The following is a 16,250-nucleotide window of genomic DNA, read 5'->3' as shown; positions in this document are numbered from 1 at the left end:
ACCTGTGTACACTCTTAGAAAAAAGGGTTCCAAAAGGGTTCTTCAGCTGTCCCCATAGAAGAAACCTGTTTGGTTCCAGCAGAACCCTTTTGGGTTAGAACCCTCCGTAGAAAGGGCTCAACATGGAACCTATAGGGTTCTACCTGGAAGCTAAAGTGTTCTACCTGGAACCAAAAATGGTTCTTCAAATGGTTCTCCTGTGGGGCTAGCCGAAGAAGCCTTTTAGGTTCTAGATAGCACCTTTGTTCTAAGAGTGTAGTGTACAGAAATAACCACCCATGTTCCACTTCTGTTTTTCACTATTGATGTTTATTGCTTTGAACTGAACAAATCGAAAGGACAAATTTTACATATTGTATTTTATCTAAATGATAAATGAGCCCCAACACAAATTAAGGCCGATCTACACACCACAAGAGGGACAGAGTTTTACTGTGTGTGTATTTCAAATGTATTTCTTGCACTTGATGCATGTGTACTGTGTCTTCCTGTCCTTCTTGGGTCCACACAGATCGCAGCGCTTCTTCTTGTTGCTACCGGCTGCAATCTCGAATGATGAAAATATTTAGTTCAGGAATTTTAAACATCTCACTCACTCACTCACTCACATATTTAGTTACAGCAGGCCAAGGTAAGAGAGTCAGACACACACACATGCAACAACATCACTCACACTTAGTTCCGGTATTGGAGTTGTTGGTTCTGTGGGTCGGGCGGATGGGGCACCAGCATCCTCCTGCTGAATCCTCCTCACGATGGCTGCAGAAGCTGGGGTCCTTGGGATATGTTGCTTCCTCTGAATTGGAGGTCTTACCAAGGCCTTGCCCAGCTCCTCGAGAAAGAGCCGTCTTCTACGGAGCTTCCCTCTGTTCCAATCTGGGTTCAACCCCATCCAGATGACAAATGCATTGTATGCCGAGATGTCCAAAGTGGAACTAGCTTCTCTCTCTTTCTAAGGCCCTCTGAGCAGAGATTCTTTTTGCCATACTGATTGAACATGGTAAGGAGACACACATGCAAAGCTATTTATTTGTTGTGTCCCTCCCCCAAATTGCACCTGGCTGGGGTAGAGTGTTGGAAAATACTGACTTTTTTACAATGTATCAACATAATGTATCAAAATAATGTATTGTAATAACATTGTGCAGGTTCCCGCAAGACATTGTGTAGTTTCAAACACTACAAAGGGTAAAGAGTGAGAGAAAAGCGGGAGACATGCAAGACAGGCTGGGAGACAGAAAGGTTCTTGGTGCTATGTTGAAACAGCAGGTCCAGGGAGGAGGACGACAGAGTGAAGGCACACAACAAACCTTTTTGTTTCATTTTTACTTGTTTTCACCTACACACACACTTTTACACACTTTCATTACCCTCGGGTCCAGTGGACCGGAACAACACATATGTAATATAAATGTGTAGGGGGGTCCAGTGGACCAGAACACCACATATGTAATATAAATGTGCAGGGGGGTCCAGTGGACCAGAACACCACATATGTAATATAAATGTGCAGGGGGGTCCAGTGGACCAGAACACCATATATGTAATATAAATGTGCAGGGGGGTCCAGTGGACCAGAACACCACATATGTAATATAAATGTGTAGGGGGGTCCAGTGGACCAGAAGACCACATATGTAATATAAATGTGAAGGGGGTGCACAGTGTGCACTCAATGAAAATGTGTTATTTTACAGAAAATGAGCCAAGGCCAATGAGTCTCAGGTTGAAAAAATAACTAATTGTATAATTTTTCTTTAAGTAAACATTGAAAATGGGTCCCACAGACCCAAACACCTCACAAGGGTTAAGTGGGTTGAAATCTTCCTTTGGAACCTTTGGAACATGTCACTTTAGCAAGCCTTTATTCATATTAAAAATCAGATTTAAATTCTCTATGTGATCTACAGTACCAGTCAAAAGTTTGGACACACCTACTCATTCAAGGGTTTTTTCTTTATTTTTACTATTTTCTACATTGTAGAAAAATAGTGAAGACATCAAAACTATGAAATAACACATATGGAATCATGTAGTAACCAAAAAAGTATTAAACAAATCCAAATATATGTATATACTGTATATTTGAGATTCTTCAAAGTAGCCACCCCTATTGCCTTGATGACAGCTTTGCACACTCTTGGCATTCTCTCAACCAGCTTCACCTGGAATGATTTTCCAACAGTCTTGAAGGAGTTTCCAAATATGCTGAGCACTTGTTGGCTGCTTTTCCTTCACTCTGCGGTCCAACTCATCCCAAACCATTTCAAATGGGTTGAGGTCGGGTGATTGTAGAGGCCAGAAGATCTGATGCAGCACTCCATCATTCTCCTTCTTGGTCAGATAGCCCTTACACAGCCTGGGGGTGTGTTGGGTCATTGTCCTGCTGAAAAACAAATGCTAGTCCCACTAAGCGCAAACCAGATGGGATGGCGTATCACTGCAGAATGCTGTGGTAGCCATACTGGTTAAGTGTGCCTTGAATTCTAAATAAATCACAGACAGTGTCACCAGCAAAGCACCATCACACCTCCTCTTCCATGCTTCACGGTGAGAACCACACATGCAGAGATCATCCATTCACCTACTCTGCGTCTCATAAAGACACGGCGATTAGAACAAAAAAAAAATCGCAGATTTGGACTCAACAGACCAAAGGACAGATTTCCATTGGTCTAATGTCCATTGCTCGTGTTTCTTGGCCCAACCAAGTCTCTTCTTATTATTGGTGTCCTTTAGTAGTGGTTTCTTTGCAGCATTTTGACCATGAAGGCCTCTTTCATGCAATCTCCTCTGAACAGTTGATGTTGAGATGTGTCTGTTACTTGAACTCTGTGAAGGATTTATTTGGACTGCAATTTGAACTTATCCTCTGCAGCAGAGGTAACTCTGGGTCTTCCTTTCCTGTGGCGGTCCTCATGAGAGCCAGTTTCATCATAGTGCTTGATGGTTTTTGCGATTGCACTTGAAGAAACTTTCAAAGTTCTTGAAATTTTCAGGACTGACTGACCTTCATGTCTTAAAGTAATGATGGTCTGTAATTTCTCTTTGCTTATTTGAGCTGTTCTTGACGTAATATGGACTTGGTATTTTACCAAATAAGACTATCTTCTGTATACCACCCCTACCTTTTCACAACAGAACTGATTGGCTCAAACACATTAAGAATCAAAGAAATTACACAAATTAACTTTTAACAAGGCACACTTGATAATTGAAAAGCATTCCAGGTGACTACCTCATGAAACTGGTTGAGAGAATGCCAAAAGTGTGCAAAGCGGTCATTAAGGCATTTTTTTATTTATTTAACCTTTATTTAACTTGGCAAGTCAGTTAAAAACAAACTGTTATTTATAATGACAGCCTAGGAACAGTGGGTTAACTGCCTTGTTCAGGGGCAGAACGACAGATTTTTACCTTGTCAGCTCAGGGATTCAATCTAGCAACCTTTCAGTTACTGGTCCTATGCTCTAACCACTAGACTACCTGTCGCCCCAAAGGGTGGCTACTTTGAAGAATCTCAAATATAAAATATATTGTGATTTGTTTAACACTTTTTTGGTTACTACATGATTCCATATGTGTTATTTAATCGTTTTGATGTCTTCACTATTATTCTACAATGTAGAAAATAGTACAAAAAATTAAGAAAAACCTTTGAATGAGTAGGTGTGTCCAAACTTTTGACTGGTATTGTATATTATAGGGCACTTCATGTAATATAACAGGCTTTTAAAATGTAATATTGGTACACAATTTCTACTTAAAATATCAAATGGGACTCTTTTCGTTGAACGACTAATTTGCTGTGTAAGACCTTAATTCAGAGACTGGGATGGGTTTTGATAATTCAAAACAGACATGTAGGCCTTCATAGCAAACCTTATGCTTTGTTTAAAAGGCAACAATAGTTTTAACAGTTGGCTGCATATCCTTCCACCAGCTCAATCTATCCCTGCTTGCATAAAATCTATAGCATTGCTTTCGCCTTTTCACGGTCATTAAGGCACAAGAGAAAATACACAGTATAATTTCCATATCGTATTTGCAATGCACAGGTGGCAGCATTACAAGGTGTCAATTGAAGATGAATAGTGTTTTATAAATGAATAGTCAGTAAATATGATAGTTGATTATTTAACTCGTTATTTACTGCACATCAACATATTACCTCACACCGTCCACTGCTCGAATTAACCAAAAAAAGGCCTGTAATGCGGACTCCTTCACACCAGGTGGCCACACTGGCGTTGTAAAGTCCATTCAACGTGTTTGTCAGTGAAGCGATCAAGAACATTATAAACATCAACCGTCTGCAGTGGTATGTCCTTTTTATCGACTGACTTTTAACATTCGGCCTTTTTTTTGTGTATTTAGCGCAAAGGCATGTGTTTCAAAATATTAGCTAATATTGTAGCTATAGCTAGCTGCACTATCACACATGCTAATTTCAATGGCGTCTGAGCACATGATATTGAGCTAGCGTAGCATGCTAGCGCTAGTTAGCATAGCTAGCAAGTTTGGGGGCGTGTTGCACGAATCTCTTTCAAAGCAGTGTCTCTAACTATATATTTGATTTAGTTAGATAGCGAGATACATTGTATATTTTTGTTGCACCCTCTACCAAGGAGTTGTTGGAATTCATGTAATTATCTCTGTAGCGAGAGCCAGACCGAGAGTGGTCTCAACATCGTGTGTCCCCATCCCACCTCTCTCGCAGATTCCTTCTCGTTTGACCAAAAAACTTGAGTTTTAGTGGGAGCGGAGGGGAGTTGGAAGAAAATGGACCAGAGAGCTTGGAAGAACCCATACGCAGACTATGATGGGAACCCTGCATCTGTGCAAGAACTATTTGATTCACAAGGAAAGGTATGAAGCTAACGATAGCTAGCTGAAGTTGAAGCTAGCTAGGCCTGGTAAGCAAACGGTCATACCCTGGCTGTACAATACATAGCCTACATGTCATGAGCCTTTTTATGGTAAATGCATCAGGTAACTGAAATATGCAACATTCAAAGGACTTCAAAGCCAGGACTACTGATAAAGATCTAATACAATAAAATCCAATATGTTCTGTCATGGTGTTTTCTACAGCTCACAGCAGAATTTGCAGGGCGGCTGAGTAATGCCATCAGTCAGCTGTTGATGCACATGGAGAATGGGCTCAAGTCTGCTGACCCTAGAGACTGCACTGGCTACACTGGCTGGGCAGGTGAGGAAGAAGAACCCACCATCTTGCTTTTTCTAGGTTTAGACTACATTCTGTCACCTCAAATCACAAGTCTCCTAAACTCTGTCCCCTCCCCTCTATTCCTCGCATCCCTCTTCCCTGTCCCCCTCCTCGTTGTCTCCCATCCCCTCTCCGCCCTCTTCCCTGTCCCCTCTCCCGCTCCTTGTTTCCCCCCCATCTCCTCTCTGCCCTCTTCCCTGTCTCCTCTTCCCCCATCCCCTCTCCCTCCCCAGGCATCGCCCTGCTTTACCTGCACCTCCACGGTGTGTTCGGCGAGCCTTCATTCCTGCAGAAGGCTCTGGACTACGTGGGCCACAGCCTGACGTGTCCGACGCGGCGACGTGATGTCACCTTCCTGTGCGGTGACGCCGGGCCCCTGGCCGTGGCTGCAGTGGTCTACCACAGAGTACAGAGGGCACAGGAGTCAGACGAATGCCTCAGCAGGTCAGTACAGGACATGGGCCAGCCATAGATATATATGTGAATGATCTGTTTATGTAATGACGTGTTATATGTCATTGGGGACGGCTCACCAGTCAGAGAATTAAGGCACTGGTGCTCTGTGTGTCTAGATTTCATTCTACCAAATCGCTAATTTGATCAGTATCTGGATATCATGCCAGTCACTCCTCGCATTTGTGTGTAGATCTGAGAGGATTTGGTAGGTGTCACAATATGGCAACAGGTCCACCTGGTCTATTGGAAGGCAAGATCCTCAGGTCTCCAGAACATCCTAGGGGATAAAGGCTAGATGTTAATTTGGAATAAAGTCCAAACCGTTAATCAGTAAGATGCCATAAGAGATCTGAAGTAAACTGAGTGTTCCCCCTTCCCTCCAGGCTGCTGCAGCTCCATCAGTCAGTGGTAATGGGCTCCGGGGCCAGCGGTCTCCCTGATGAGCTGCTCTACGGCAGGATGGGTTACCTCTACGCCCTGACCTTCATCAACCAGCAGTTTGGCCACGACAAGATCCCCATCCAGTACATCCAACAGGTCAGTCGTAGGCTCACGGTTAAGGTTCATCACATACACATTGGACATGTATTCAAGCACTGTTACATTGAGTGTGTTCAGTAGAAACAGAGTTGGTTGAGCTACAAGCATTGTCATCAGAAAGGTGAACGATCTTCTAAGTAGGACCATTTGATAATGAAATGAAATTGTTATCCTTTTTTAACACTACTGAAAGGAGCTTAGTCGAGCCAAGTACTGTGCTGGCCTGATAATGCATCCATTGGTGGAGCTGTGCTCTAAAGGACAAAGCCAGGGAGGCCCCCCTTTTGTAGGCCCACGTTAAAAACGTTTTTTTTAGGAACTGTCGCCTTCTCAACATACGGTTGAGAGTAGAATGTTAGAATACACAAGGTGCAGTTTAGTAATGTAGTAGTGCATCAGCAGTTTCTCTTGTCAGTCATTAGCTAGGTTTCCATCAAATTGGCGACCGATTTTCATGCATAAAGAAAATGTGCTGATTTTGCCACCATTGGTGATTCCACCAAGCAGACTTGATGTGGATACAAATCAGTGGGTGATGACGTAGTGCACACAATGTACTTTTTCCCCTTTTCATGTCCCGAATAAAAATCGGAAGTTTTCAACTGTACCGATAGTTAAGTCACAAACTGTTGCGTCTTGGCCCATGCGCCCTAGCAAACAGCTGGCAGATACAGTGCGGGTAGACTACATGATGAGCTTAACATGAATAAGAGCGCAGGTATTTTTATTTGTCAAACGGCAGTCGAGTATCGCTCAGGTAACCAGAATAAGACTCAATGTTTATTCGAAAGGAGCACAACCCTGTGAATTTCATCATAACTTATTTCATCTGTAGCCTAATAAACTGCATGGTTTCATTGCGGGACTCCAAGTTTGCTTCGATGTGATGGTTATTATATCAGTATTTGCTCATAAGAGCGTTTTCACCGCCATTTCTCGCATAATACATTTTACTGAATCAAAAAGATCCCACCATGTCGAACAAACAAATTATTTGTGTGCGTTTATAAAATTGTAATAACCTTATTTCTATCAAAAAACATGTATACTGTATGAGCAGGTAGGACTACTCACATAATACCTGGAGATGGAAACGTGGTGACAGTCACTCAGTTGGCCCATGTCGGCTAATATTGTTTAGAGTAATAGGTTAATCTAGCCAGCTATCAGAACTTGTAGGAGTTGATTTTGTTAGTCTCACTCAGATATTTTATTAACATGGCATAAGGCAGGGGCAAAATGTGGATAAATGCAGAACATTGGATGTAAAACTGCACATTTTTCCCTCCGTCCCCAAGGCAAATTAAGTAGAATTGTGTGAAATTAGTAATAAAATTGCGCAGTCTACTCTCCGTCCCCATGGCGAAATGTGTAGAATGGAGGGCGATATAGCCTGAATCATATCTCACGTTTTTTTCTTTGTCAAACTTATGGGCATTTCATGAGATGTATATGAGTTGTACAGTTAAAGGTCAAATACACTGCATTTCAAACAGTCAGAAATAAACCTAATGAATTCAGGGTTTGTGAAGTTATACCGAGGCTAAATATAAACCTTCCACGACCATAAGACCCACTAATCATTAAATTATTTTATCAAAATAGTTGAACCTGCTTTTTTTGTTGCAATAATCACTGATCTGTCTTTGAAGTCTATGAAAATGTATTGTTTTGTTACGACTGTGACTAGAACCTTGCATAATGCTCCTTCACTAATAATGACTTCTTGTAGCAGGCATTAGACTATAGAGAATGAACACAGGGCTCATCAGCCGTCAAGCCCACGTGCTAGTGACTAGCCAGCTAATCTTTCTATTTCAAGTTTAGTCAACATGGATCTATTTGTTGGCTAACAAGGTTGAACAGTTGAATTGTTATGAACACACCCTCCTGTCTGTCTCCAGCTGTTTGAACAGCATGCTAGCCTGTCCACCTGGTTCAGATGTTGAAACCAAGTGGCCTACCATATTTCTCAGAATGGGAATGTGTTGCCAATTCCTTATTTAACTGCTTATTGCACATTTCTGAAACAGACTAGACATTGAGTATACTAGTCTTTGGCTAAAATGGAGGGGGGAGTAAAATCTATTGCTCGGGAGGGTTCGCGTAACAATATTTAGCAAAAGGCTAGGGGCGGGTTTGACTGCATGTGTGGATGTGGGTAAGCTGACTCGCGAGCCACTGCAGCCCCTGGTGATGAGTTCAGCTACCCTGGACAAAACCATTATCTAATATCAGCACCAGTAAGGTTCAGGTCGGCACAATAGTGTGAAAAGTGTGAATGTTCTTTTTTCCCGTTGATATATGTTGTGTACATTCAGTCTTCCACCCTACAGATTTTCAGAAGCAATACAACCGCTCTATTGGGAGGGTTCTGACTGAGTTGTGGTGTGTTTTGACCCTGGTCTCTCTCCGTCTGATCTGAGGCTGTTGATATCAGGGATGTGTGGTGTGTTTTGACCCTGGTCTCGCTCCGTCTGATCTGAGGCTGTGTTGATATCAGGGATGTGTGGTGTGTTTTGAACCTGGTCTCTCTCCCCCACAGATCTGTGAGGCATTGTTGATATCAGGGATGTGTGGTGTGTTTTGACCCTGGTCTCTCTCCATCTGATTTGAGGCTGTGTTGATATCAGGGATGTGTGGTGTGTTTTGACCCTGGTCTCCGTCTGATCTGTGAGGCTGTGTTGATATCAGGGATGTGTGGTGTGTTTTGACCCTGGTCTCTCTCTCCCACAGATCTGTGAGGCTCTGTTGATATCAGGGATGTGTGGTGTGTTTTGACCCTGGTCTCTCTCCGTCTGATCTGTGAGGCTGTGTTGATATCAGGGATGTGTGGTGTGTTTTGACCCTGGTCTCTCTCCCACAGATCTGTGAGGCTGTGTTGATATCAGGGATGTGTGGTGTGTTTTGACCCTGGTCTCTCTCTCCCACAGATCTGTGAGGCTGTGTTGATATCAGGGATGTGTGGTGTGTTTTGACCCTGGTCTCTCTCTCCCACAGATCTGTGAGGCTGTGTTGATTTCAGGGATGTGTGGTGTGTTTTGACCCTGGTCTCTCTCCCACAGATCTGTGAGGCTGTGTTAATATCGGGGGAGGGCCAGTCCCAGAGGTTCCGTTGTCAGGACCAGAGCCCTCTGATGTACGAGTGGTACCAAGAACAGTATGTAGGCCCCGCCCATGGCCTGGCAGGCATCTACTACTTCCTCATGCAGGTAATAAAGCTAGAGCTGATTGGTTCGAACTTCCCTTTATTCCCATGCAGGTAAGCTGACAGGTTGAAAATTCCCATTTATGCAGGATTCTGAATCTAAAGAAAATGCCTTCATACAGTGGCAAGAAAAGTATGTGAACCCTTTGGAAATACCTGGATTTCTGCATGAATTGGTCATTTAAAAAAAATCTGATCTTCATCTAGGTTACAACAATAGATAGTCTGTTTAAACTAATAACACACAATTATACGTTTTCATGTCTTTATTGAACACACCGCATAAACATTCACAGTGCAGGGTGGGAAAAGTATGTGAACCCTTGGTTTTAATAACTGCTTGACCCTTCTTTGGCAGCAATAACCTCAACCAAACGTTTTCTGTAGTTGCAGATCAGACCTGCATTAACAGTCAGGAGGAATTTTGGACCATTCCTCTTTACAAAACTGTTTCAGTTCAGCAATATTCTTGGGATGTCTGGTGTGAACCGCTCTCTTGAGGTCATGCCACAGCATCTCAATCGGGTTGAGGTCAGGACTCTGACTGGACACTCCAGAAGGAGTATTTTCTTCTGTTGAAGCCATTCTGTTGTTGATTTACTTCTGTCTTTTGGGTCGTTGTCCTGTTGAATCACCCAACTTCTGTTGAGCTTTAATCGGCGGACAGATAGCCTTACATTCTCTTGCAAAATGTCTTCATAAACTTGGGAATTAATTTGTCCATCGATGATGGCAAGCTGTCCAGGCCCTGAGGCAGCAAAGCAGCCCCAAACCACGATGCTCCCTCCACCATACTTTACAGTTGGGATGAGGTTTTGATGTTGGTGTGCTTTGCCTTTTTTTCTCCACACGCTCTTTTGCAAACTTCAGACGTGCAGCAATGTTTTTTTGGACAGCAGTGGCTTCTTCCGTGGTGTCCTCCCATGAACACCATTCTTGTTTAATGCCTTACGTATCGTAGACTCGTCAACAGAGATGTTAGCATGTTCAAATCAAAGTTTTTGTCACATGCGCCGAATACAACAGGTGTAGACCTTACAGTGAAATGCTTACTTACAGGCTCTAACCAATAGTGCATAAAAGGTGTTAGGTGAACAATAGGTAGGTAAAGAAATAAAACAACAGTAAAAAAAGACAGGCCATATACAGTAGCGAGGCTATAAAAGTAGCGAGGCTACATACAGACACCGGTTAGTCAGGCTGATTGAGGTAGTATGTACATGTAGGTATGGTTAAAGTGACTGCATATATGATGAACAGAGAGTAGCAGTAGCGTAAAAGAGGGGTTGGCGGGTGGGACACAATGCAGATAGCCCGGTTAGCCAATGTGCGGGAGCACTGGTTGGTCGGCCCAATTGAGGTAGTATGTACATGAATGTATAGTTAAAGTGACTATGCATATGATAAACAGCCGCAGCAGCGTTAAAAAAAAGGGTTTGGGGGGGGGGAGCGACGACACAATGCAAATAGTCCGGGTAACCATTTGGTTACCTGTTCAGGAGTCTTATGGCTTGGGGGTAAAAGCTGTTGAGAAGCCTTTTTGTCCTAGACTTGGCACTCCGGTACCGCTTGCCATGCGGTAGTAGAGAGAACATTCTATGACTGGGGTGGCTGGGGTCTTTGACAATTTTTAGGGCCTTTTTCTGACACCGCCTGGTGTAGAGGTCCTGGATGGCAGGCAGCTTAGCCCCAGTGATGTACTGGGCCGTACGCACTACCCTCTGTATGCCGAGCAATTGCCGTACCAGGCAGTGATGCAACCAGTCAGGATGCTCTCGATGTTGCAGCTGTAGAACCTTTTGAGCATCTCAGGACCCCATGCCAGATCTTTTTAGTTTCCTGAGGGGGAATAGGCTTTGTCGTGCCCTCTTCACAACTGTCTTGGTGTGTTTGGACCATTCTAGTTTGTTGTTGATGTGGACACCAAGGAACTTGAAGCTCTCAACCTGAGAGATTTCTGTAAGTCTGTAGCTGACACTCTAGAATTCTTCTTAACCTCATTGAGCATTCTGCGCTGTGCTCTTGCAGGCATCTTTGCAGGACGGCCACTCCTAGGGAGAGTAGCTGAACTTTCTCTATGGACAATTTGTCTTACAGTGAACTGATGAACATCAAGGCTTTTATGCAAGTCAACAATTCTTAATCTTTAGGTCTTCTGGGATCTATTTTGTTCAAGGCATGGTTCACATCAGGCAATGCTTCTTGTGAATAGCAAACTCAAATTTTGTGAGTTTTTTATGGGGCAGGGCAGCTCTAACCAACATCTCCAATCTCGTCTCATTGATTGGACTCCAGGTTAGCTGACTCCTGACTCCAACTAGCTTTTGGAGAAGTCATTGGCCTAGGGGTTCACATACTTTTCCCAACCTACACTGTGAATGTTTAAATTATGTATTCAATATAGACAAGAAAAATACAATCATTTGTGTGTTATTAGTTTAATCACACTATGTTTGTCTATTGTTGTGACTTAGATGAAGATTTATGCAGAAATCCAGGTAATTCCAAAGAGTTAACATACTTTTTCTTGCCACTGTGTGTTAAGTCCTATTCCACCAAGTAGTTGACTAGTTGAATCATACGCTGATGCTGGAATAGAATATGTGAAATTACTGGGAGACTCTGAAGACCAGGTTTGGAAACACTGTATTATGGGACCTTAAACATAGACGAATCAGCAACCAGGGTTGGGATCAATTCAGGGAGTAAACTTGCTTTTTCTCATTGAAAACAAACCACAAAATGGAATTGACCCCAACATTTTCATCAACCTACTATGAAGTGTGAGCCATGAAAAATGATTGCTCATCTTCCCTGTTCTGTGCCCTGCAGCCAGGCTATGTGGCGGGGGATGAGAGGGTCCACAGACTGGTGAGGCCCAGCGTGGACCACGTCTGTCGACTCCGCTTTCCCACTGGGAACTACCCGCCCTGCATAGGGGACAACAGGGACCTGCTGGTGCACTGGTGTCATGGAGCCCCAGGCATTATCTACATGCTGCTGCAGGCCTACAAGGTACTGGAAACCTGGGCCCTGTTCAGTAGAGGGTAAACGTTTTAGTGAAACTGGGAGGTGATCTTTTCTGTCTGAACTCATCCAATAAAAACGCAGATGTTTGCTTTTTTCCCGTTACAAAAAGTTTTGATACGGTGTGCCTCTACTCAACACACCCCAGCACTATATTATGGATAGAATATGTCATGGATAATTACTATGGTACATGCAATCTCAGATGTAATTGGCAGAATAACATCATCGAGGCCGGGGGTCTCTTGGAAAGTAATGGTGGCATCTGGTGGTGAAGTTGTTTATTTGCTGTATTAGCAACCAGCCAAATAGTATAGCTACAATACACTAGGATAGATAACATTAAAACATTATCACTTTGCTTTTATTCTGATGTGTTTCATGTGTCACACATTTAACATAGAGGGCATTAGTTGTCTGCCAATCCAACCCTCTTGGGTTAGAAATAGACTACTGGTTTTATACAGTACTATCTCAACGTCTCCTAAAGAAAGACGTTTGTTTCCTGTTTGAAACATTTAAAAGCATTTTGCCCTACTGAACATGCCCTTGCTCTGTTTTCCCTCTGCAGGTGTTTGGAGTGGGCCAGTACCTGGAAGAGGCTCTACAGTGTGGGGAGGTGGTGTGGCACAGGGGCCTGCTGAAGAAGGGCTACGGCCTGTGTCACGGCGCCGCGGGTAACGCCTACGCCTTCCTGGCCCTCTACAAGCTCACCCATGACCCCAAGCACCTCTACAGGGCCTGTATGGTGAGGGGCAGCCTGAACTTACTGACCTGACAGGGACATCTCCTGACCCAATGTCCTCACCTGTTACCACAAGCAAGCTCTTATCACTTGACGAGGATGTGGAGCCTGGAGTTTCCCCTCGTCCAGTCACATGATCAAATAACTTTTTTTTTAATCGGGGAAAAACTCCTGGCTCAACTGTATGTCCTCACCCTCTACCACCCTCTGTGATGGTTTGATGTTTCAACAAATAGACATTTGGCAGGGTCGCTACAAGGTTTATCACCCACTAGCAGCTTGTCTGGGTAGCTGTTAAAAAAACTTCTCGGAATCCAGAGTTTCCATATAAGATTGAAGGTCACTTTAGCAATACTTTGAACTACACTCAATCATCCTGCTGGCAGCGACCCAAACTTAAATGGAAAATGATTCAGAGAACCTGAGACGTTTGAGAAGTGAACCGTTGTATGTTTATTGACAACCGCTAAGTGGCTGTCGGCGTGTAGCTATTGACAGCCGCTCGCCTATTGACAGCCGCTCGCCTATTGACAGCCGCTCGCCTATTGACAGCCGCTCGCCTATTGACAGCCGCTTGACAGCCGCTCGCCTATTGACAGCCGCTAGCCTATTGACAGCCGCTAGCCTATTGACAGCCGCTCGCCTACTGACAGCCGCTAGCCTATTGACAGCCGCTTGGTGGCTGTCAGCGTGTCTTTGCATCCAGACAGTGGGGGTGGTAGTTTACGCTCTTCCATTTAACCCAATGTACTGTATTGGAACAGACTAGAAGGGCTTTGTGGTCACATAGGTGGGCCATTTAATCCTAGTGGCATCTCAAGTGGCACTGTAAGGCACACAGTAAGAATGGGCTGCTAAAGATGAATTTCTCTTAGGACAGTATTTGGCAATCGTCTGATACTCATGAAGTTTGACTGTTGTATTGTAAAAAGCTTGACTCGGGTCTTTTGTTTTCTGTAGTTTGCAGACTGGTGCATGAACTACGGCAAACATGGCTGCAGGACACCGGACACTCCTTTCTCATTATTTGAAGGTAATGTGAAGCCATCTAACACACACAATATCAAGTGTTTGAATTGGAATGTTTAGCCTAGATCACAGATTTGCTCAATAATTTGATTGATTTCTATTAGTCAATGAATAAGTGGAAAGCTTGAGAACATGGTTGTGTTCATTAGGTATCAAATGGTAGGAAACTGACAAACTGGGAGGGACTACCTGAACACTTGTTTTCATTTTCCTTTGCAAATGTTTTGCTAAGGTGTACAAATACGGCCCAATAACTGTTTTAGACGTGAAATCAACGTGTCACTTCTTGTCCACAGGCATGGCTGGAACCATCTACTTCCTGGCGGACCTCCTCCAGCCCCTGAAATCAAAGTTCCCAGCATTTGAGGTGTAAAAGGTATCCCTGCTTACCCCTGGTCTCCTGCCTGCTGCTCTGGAAACTATCATACACGTCCAACCACCTAATCTCTCTCTCACACACACACACACACACACACACACACACACACACACACACACACACACACACACACACACACACACACACACACCGAGACATTTAAAGAAACACACACAGGCATTTACACCACAGAGTCACCTCTGCAGGTGATAATCAAGATGACTTTTTCCATCACAACAAAATCTTCCCACAGTCTCTCCTTATTGGCTGAACGAACAGTAATTGTGTGTTGTAGGGAGGGGGACCAGGGACAATCAGTGCAAGGGTGACATTTTGCACGAGCAAATGGCATTGAGCAGTGAGCAAAAGAACCATAAGATTTCAAATAGATGTGAAGGCAAATTATCCAATGTGAATTCCAAAAACTTCAACTCTCAATTGCATCGCATACATCGCATGCATTGCTCAGTTGACTAAACCCTGGCTAAATTCTTGCCTTCTTATAACACTACTTGTTGAAAAGTTCAAATTAAATCATGCTTTATAATGAGTTTTTTATCATGCAGATTGAGTTTTATGGTATTCTTTGCACAGAGCTGCACCTTTTTTTTTTGCGTGAGGAAAATGTTGCCCCTAGTCTAATATGTGCATGGTGCATGGGGGTTTGAAGTGTTATGCACTGAAACTTGCTCACTATTTTGTGTCTAGACATGGGGCATAAGCAGAGAGAACCACCTTGAGTGGATTGTCCATTTATGGACATCAATTCAATATTTACTTTTCATTCATTTTATGACGCATTGAGTCTTCAGTTTATCTGAGATGAAATTGACTACGATGTTTTTGCTTGGGCTGTAGTCTGGTCAAAAGGTAGTCCTCTCAACTCGGGACCATAATTACCCCCTTGGTGATGGGGGTTGGAGCCCTGTCTCCACCTCTCCTGTCCATGTCCCTTTTATCTGTCTCTACTGTCCAGCTGTACTGTCTATGAATCAATAAAAATACCAAGGGGATCTGAGTCCCGACCAATCTCCTATTAAAATAATAATCATCTTTGCTCCAACATTCATGTTTGTTAATTGTTAATTTTAGATTTCACCTTTTTTTTGAATTACCGGAATAGAAATTCCATGGTGTAGAGGATTTTTCATCTTTGCAGATTGTGGCTGCAATAGAAACTTTGTAGTAAAATTATTATACTGTGTGACAAAGTACTACAGTAAAACTGTAATGACCATGTGACGCATCATAAGTTGTGTGTGTGATGTACGCTTGTAACTCTACTGCTCATCTACGGTTTCTTCACATTTCCATTGGCTAAATAATAAAACAAGGTATTTTTTACATCTCACCTGTCTGTTACCTTTGCTATTAAACTATTATTCATCGTTCTAGTGTTCTGAATCTGACTGGCTCCTTGTCTCGACCTGATGTTATAATAACAGAGCAAAGCCACTAAGGGGCAGCGGAGAGTTTGTCCATTTGGAATGGGAGTGTTCACGTTGAGCGGCAAGAATCGGTGAGTCCATCCATCCGTCCGTCCATCTACTAAAGCCTCCATTTTACTGTCCCCTTTCCAAACACTGTTAAGTGGTTAATATACTCTTTCTGACTTGACCACTCCAACTTTCTCTAT

At 43.3% G+C, this 16,250-nt stretch overlaps 1 protein-coding gene across 1 annotated transcript; it reads left to right on the top strand.

The window, feature by feature from the left end:
* The first annotated feature begins 4,222 nt into the window (after positions 1 to 4,222).
* LOC106575822 (glutathione S-transferase LANCL1) lies at positions 4,223 to 16,005 on the top strand. Its single transcript, XM_045699346.1, has 10 exons — positions 4,223 to 4,321; positions 4,721 to 4,869; positions 5,095 to 5,212; positions 5,464 to 5,674; positions 6,070 to 6,223; positions 9,292 to 9,438; positions 12,267 to 12,449; positions 13,033 to 13,209; positions 14,167 to 14,239; positions 14,532 to 16,005. Exons 2-10 carry the CDS (start codon positions 4,783 to 4,785, stop codon positions 14,606 to 14,608), a joined length of 1,227 nt encoding a protein of 408 aa, XP_045555302.1. The 5' UTR covers positions 4,223 to 4,321; positions 4,721 to 4,782; the 3' UTR covers positions 14,609 to 16,005.
* The last annotated feature ends 245 nt before the right edge of the window (positions 16,006 to 16,250 follow it).

Source organism: Salmo salar, chromosome ssa17 (genome assembly GCF_905237065.1).
Source record: "Salmo salar chromosome ssa17, Ssal_v3.1, whole genome shotgun sequence".
NCBI classification, from domain to species: domain Eukaryota; kingdom Metazoa; phylum Chordata; class Actinopteri; order Salmoniformes; family Salmonidae; genus Salmo; species Salmo salar.
Note: the sequence above shows the minus strand (reverse complement) of the source record. Positions and strands in the feature narration are given on the sequence as shown.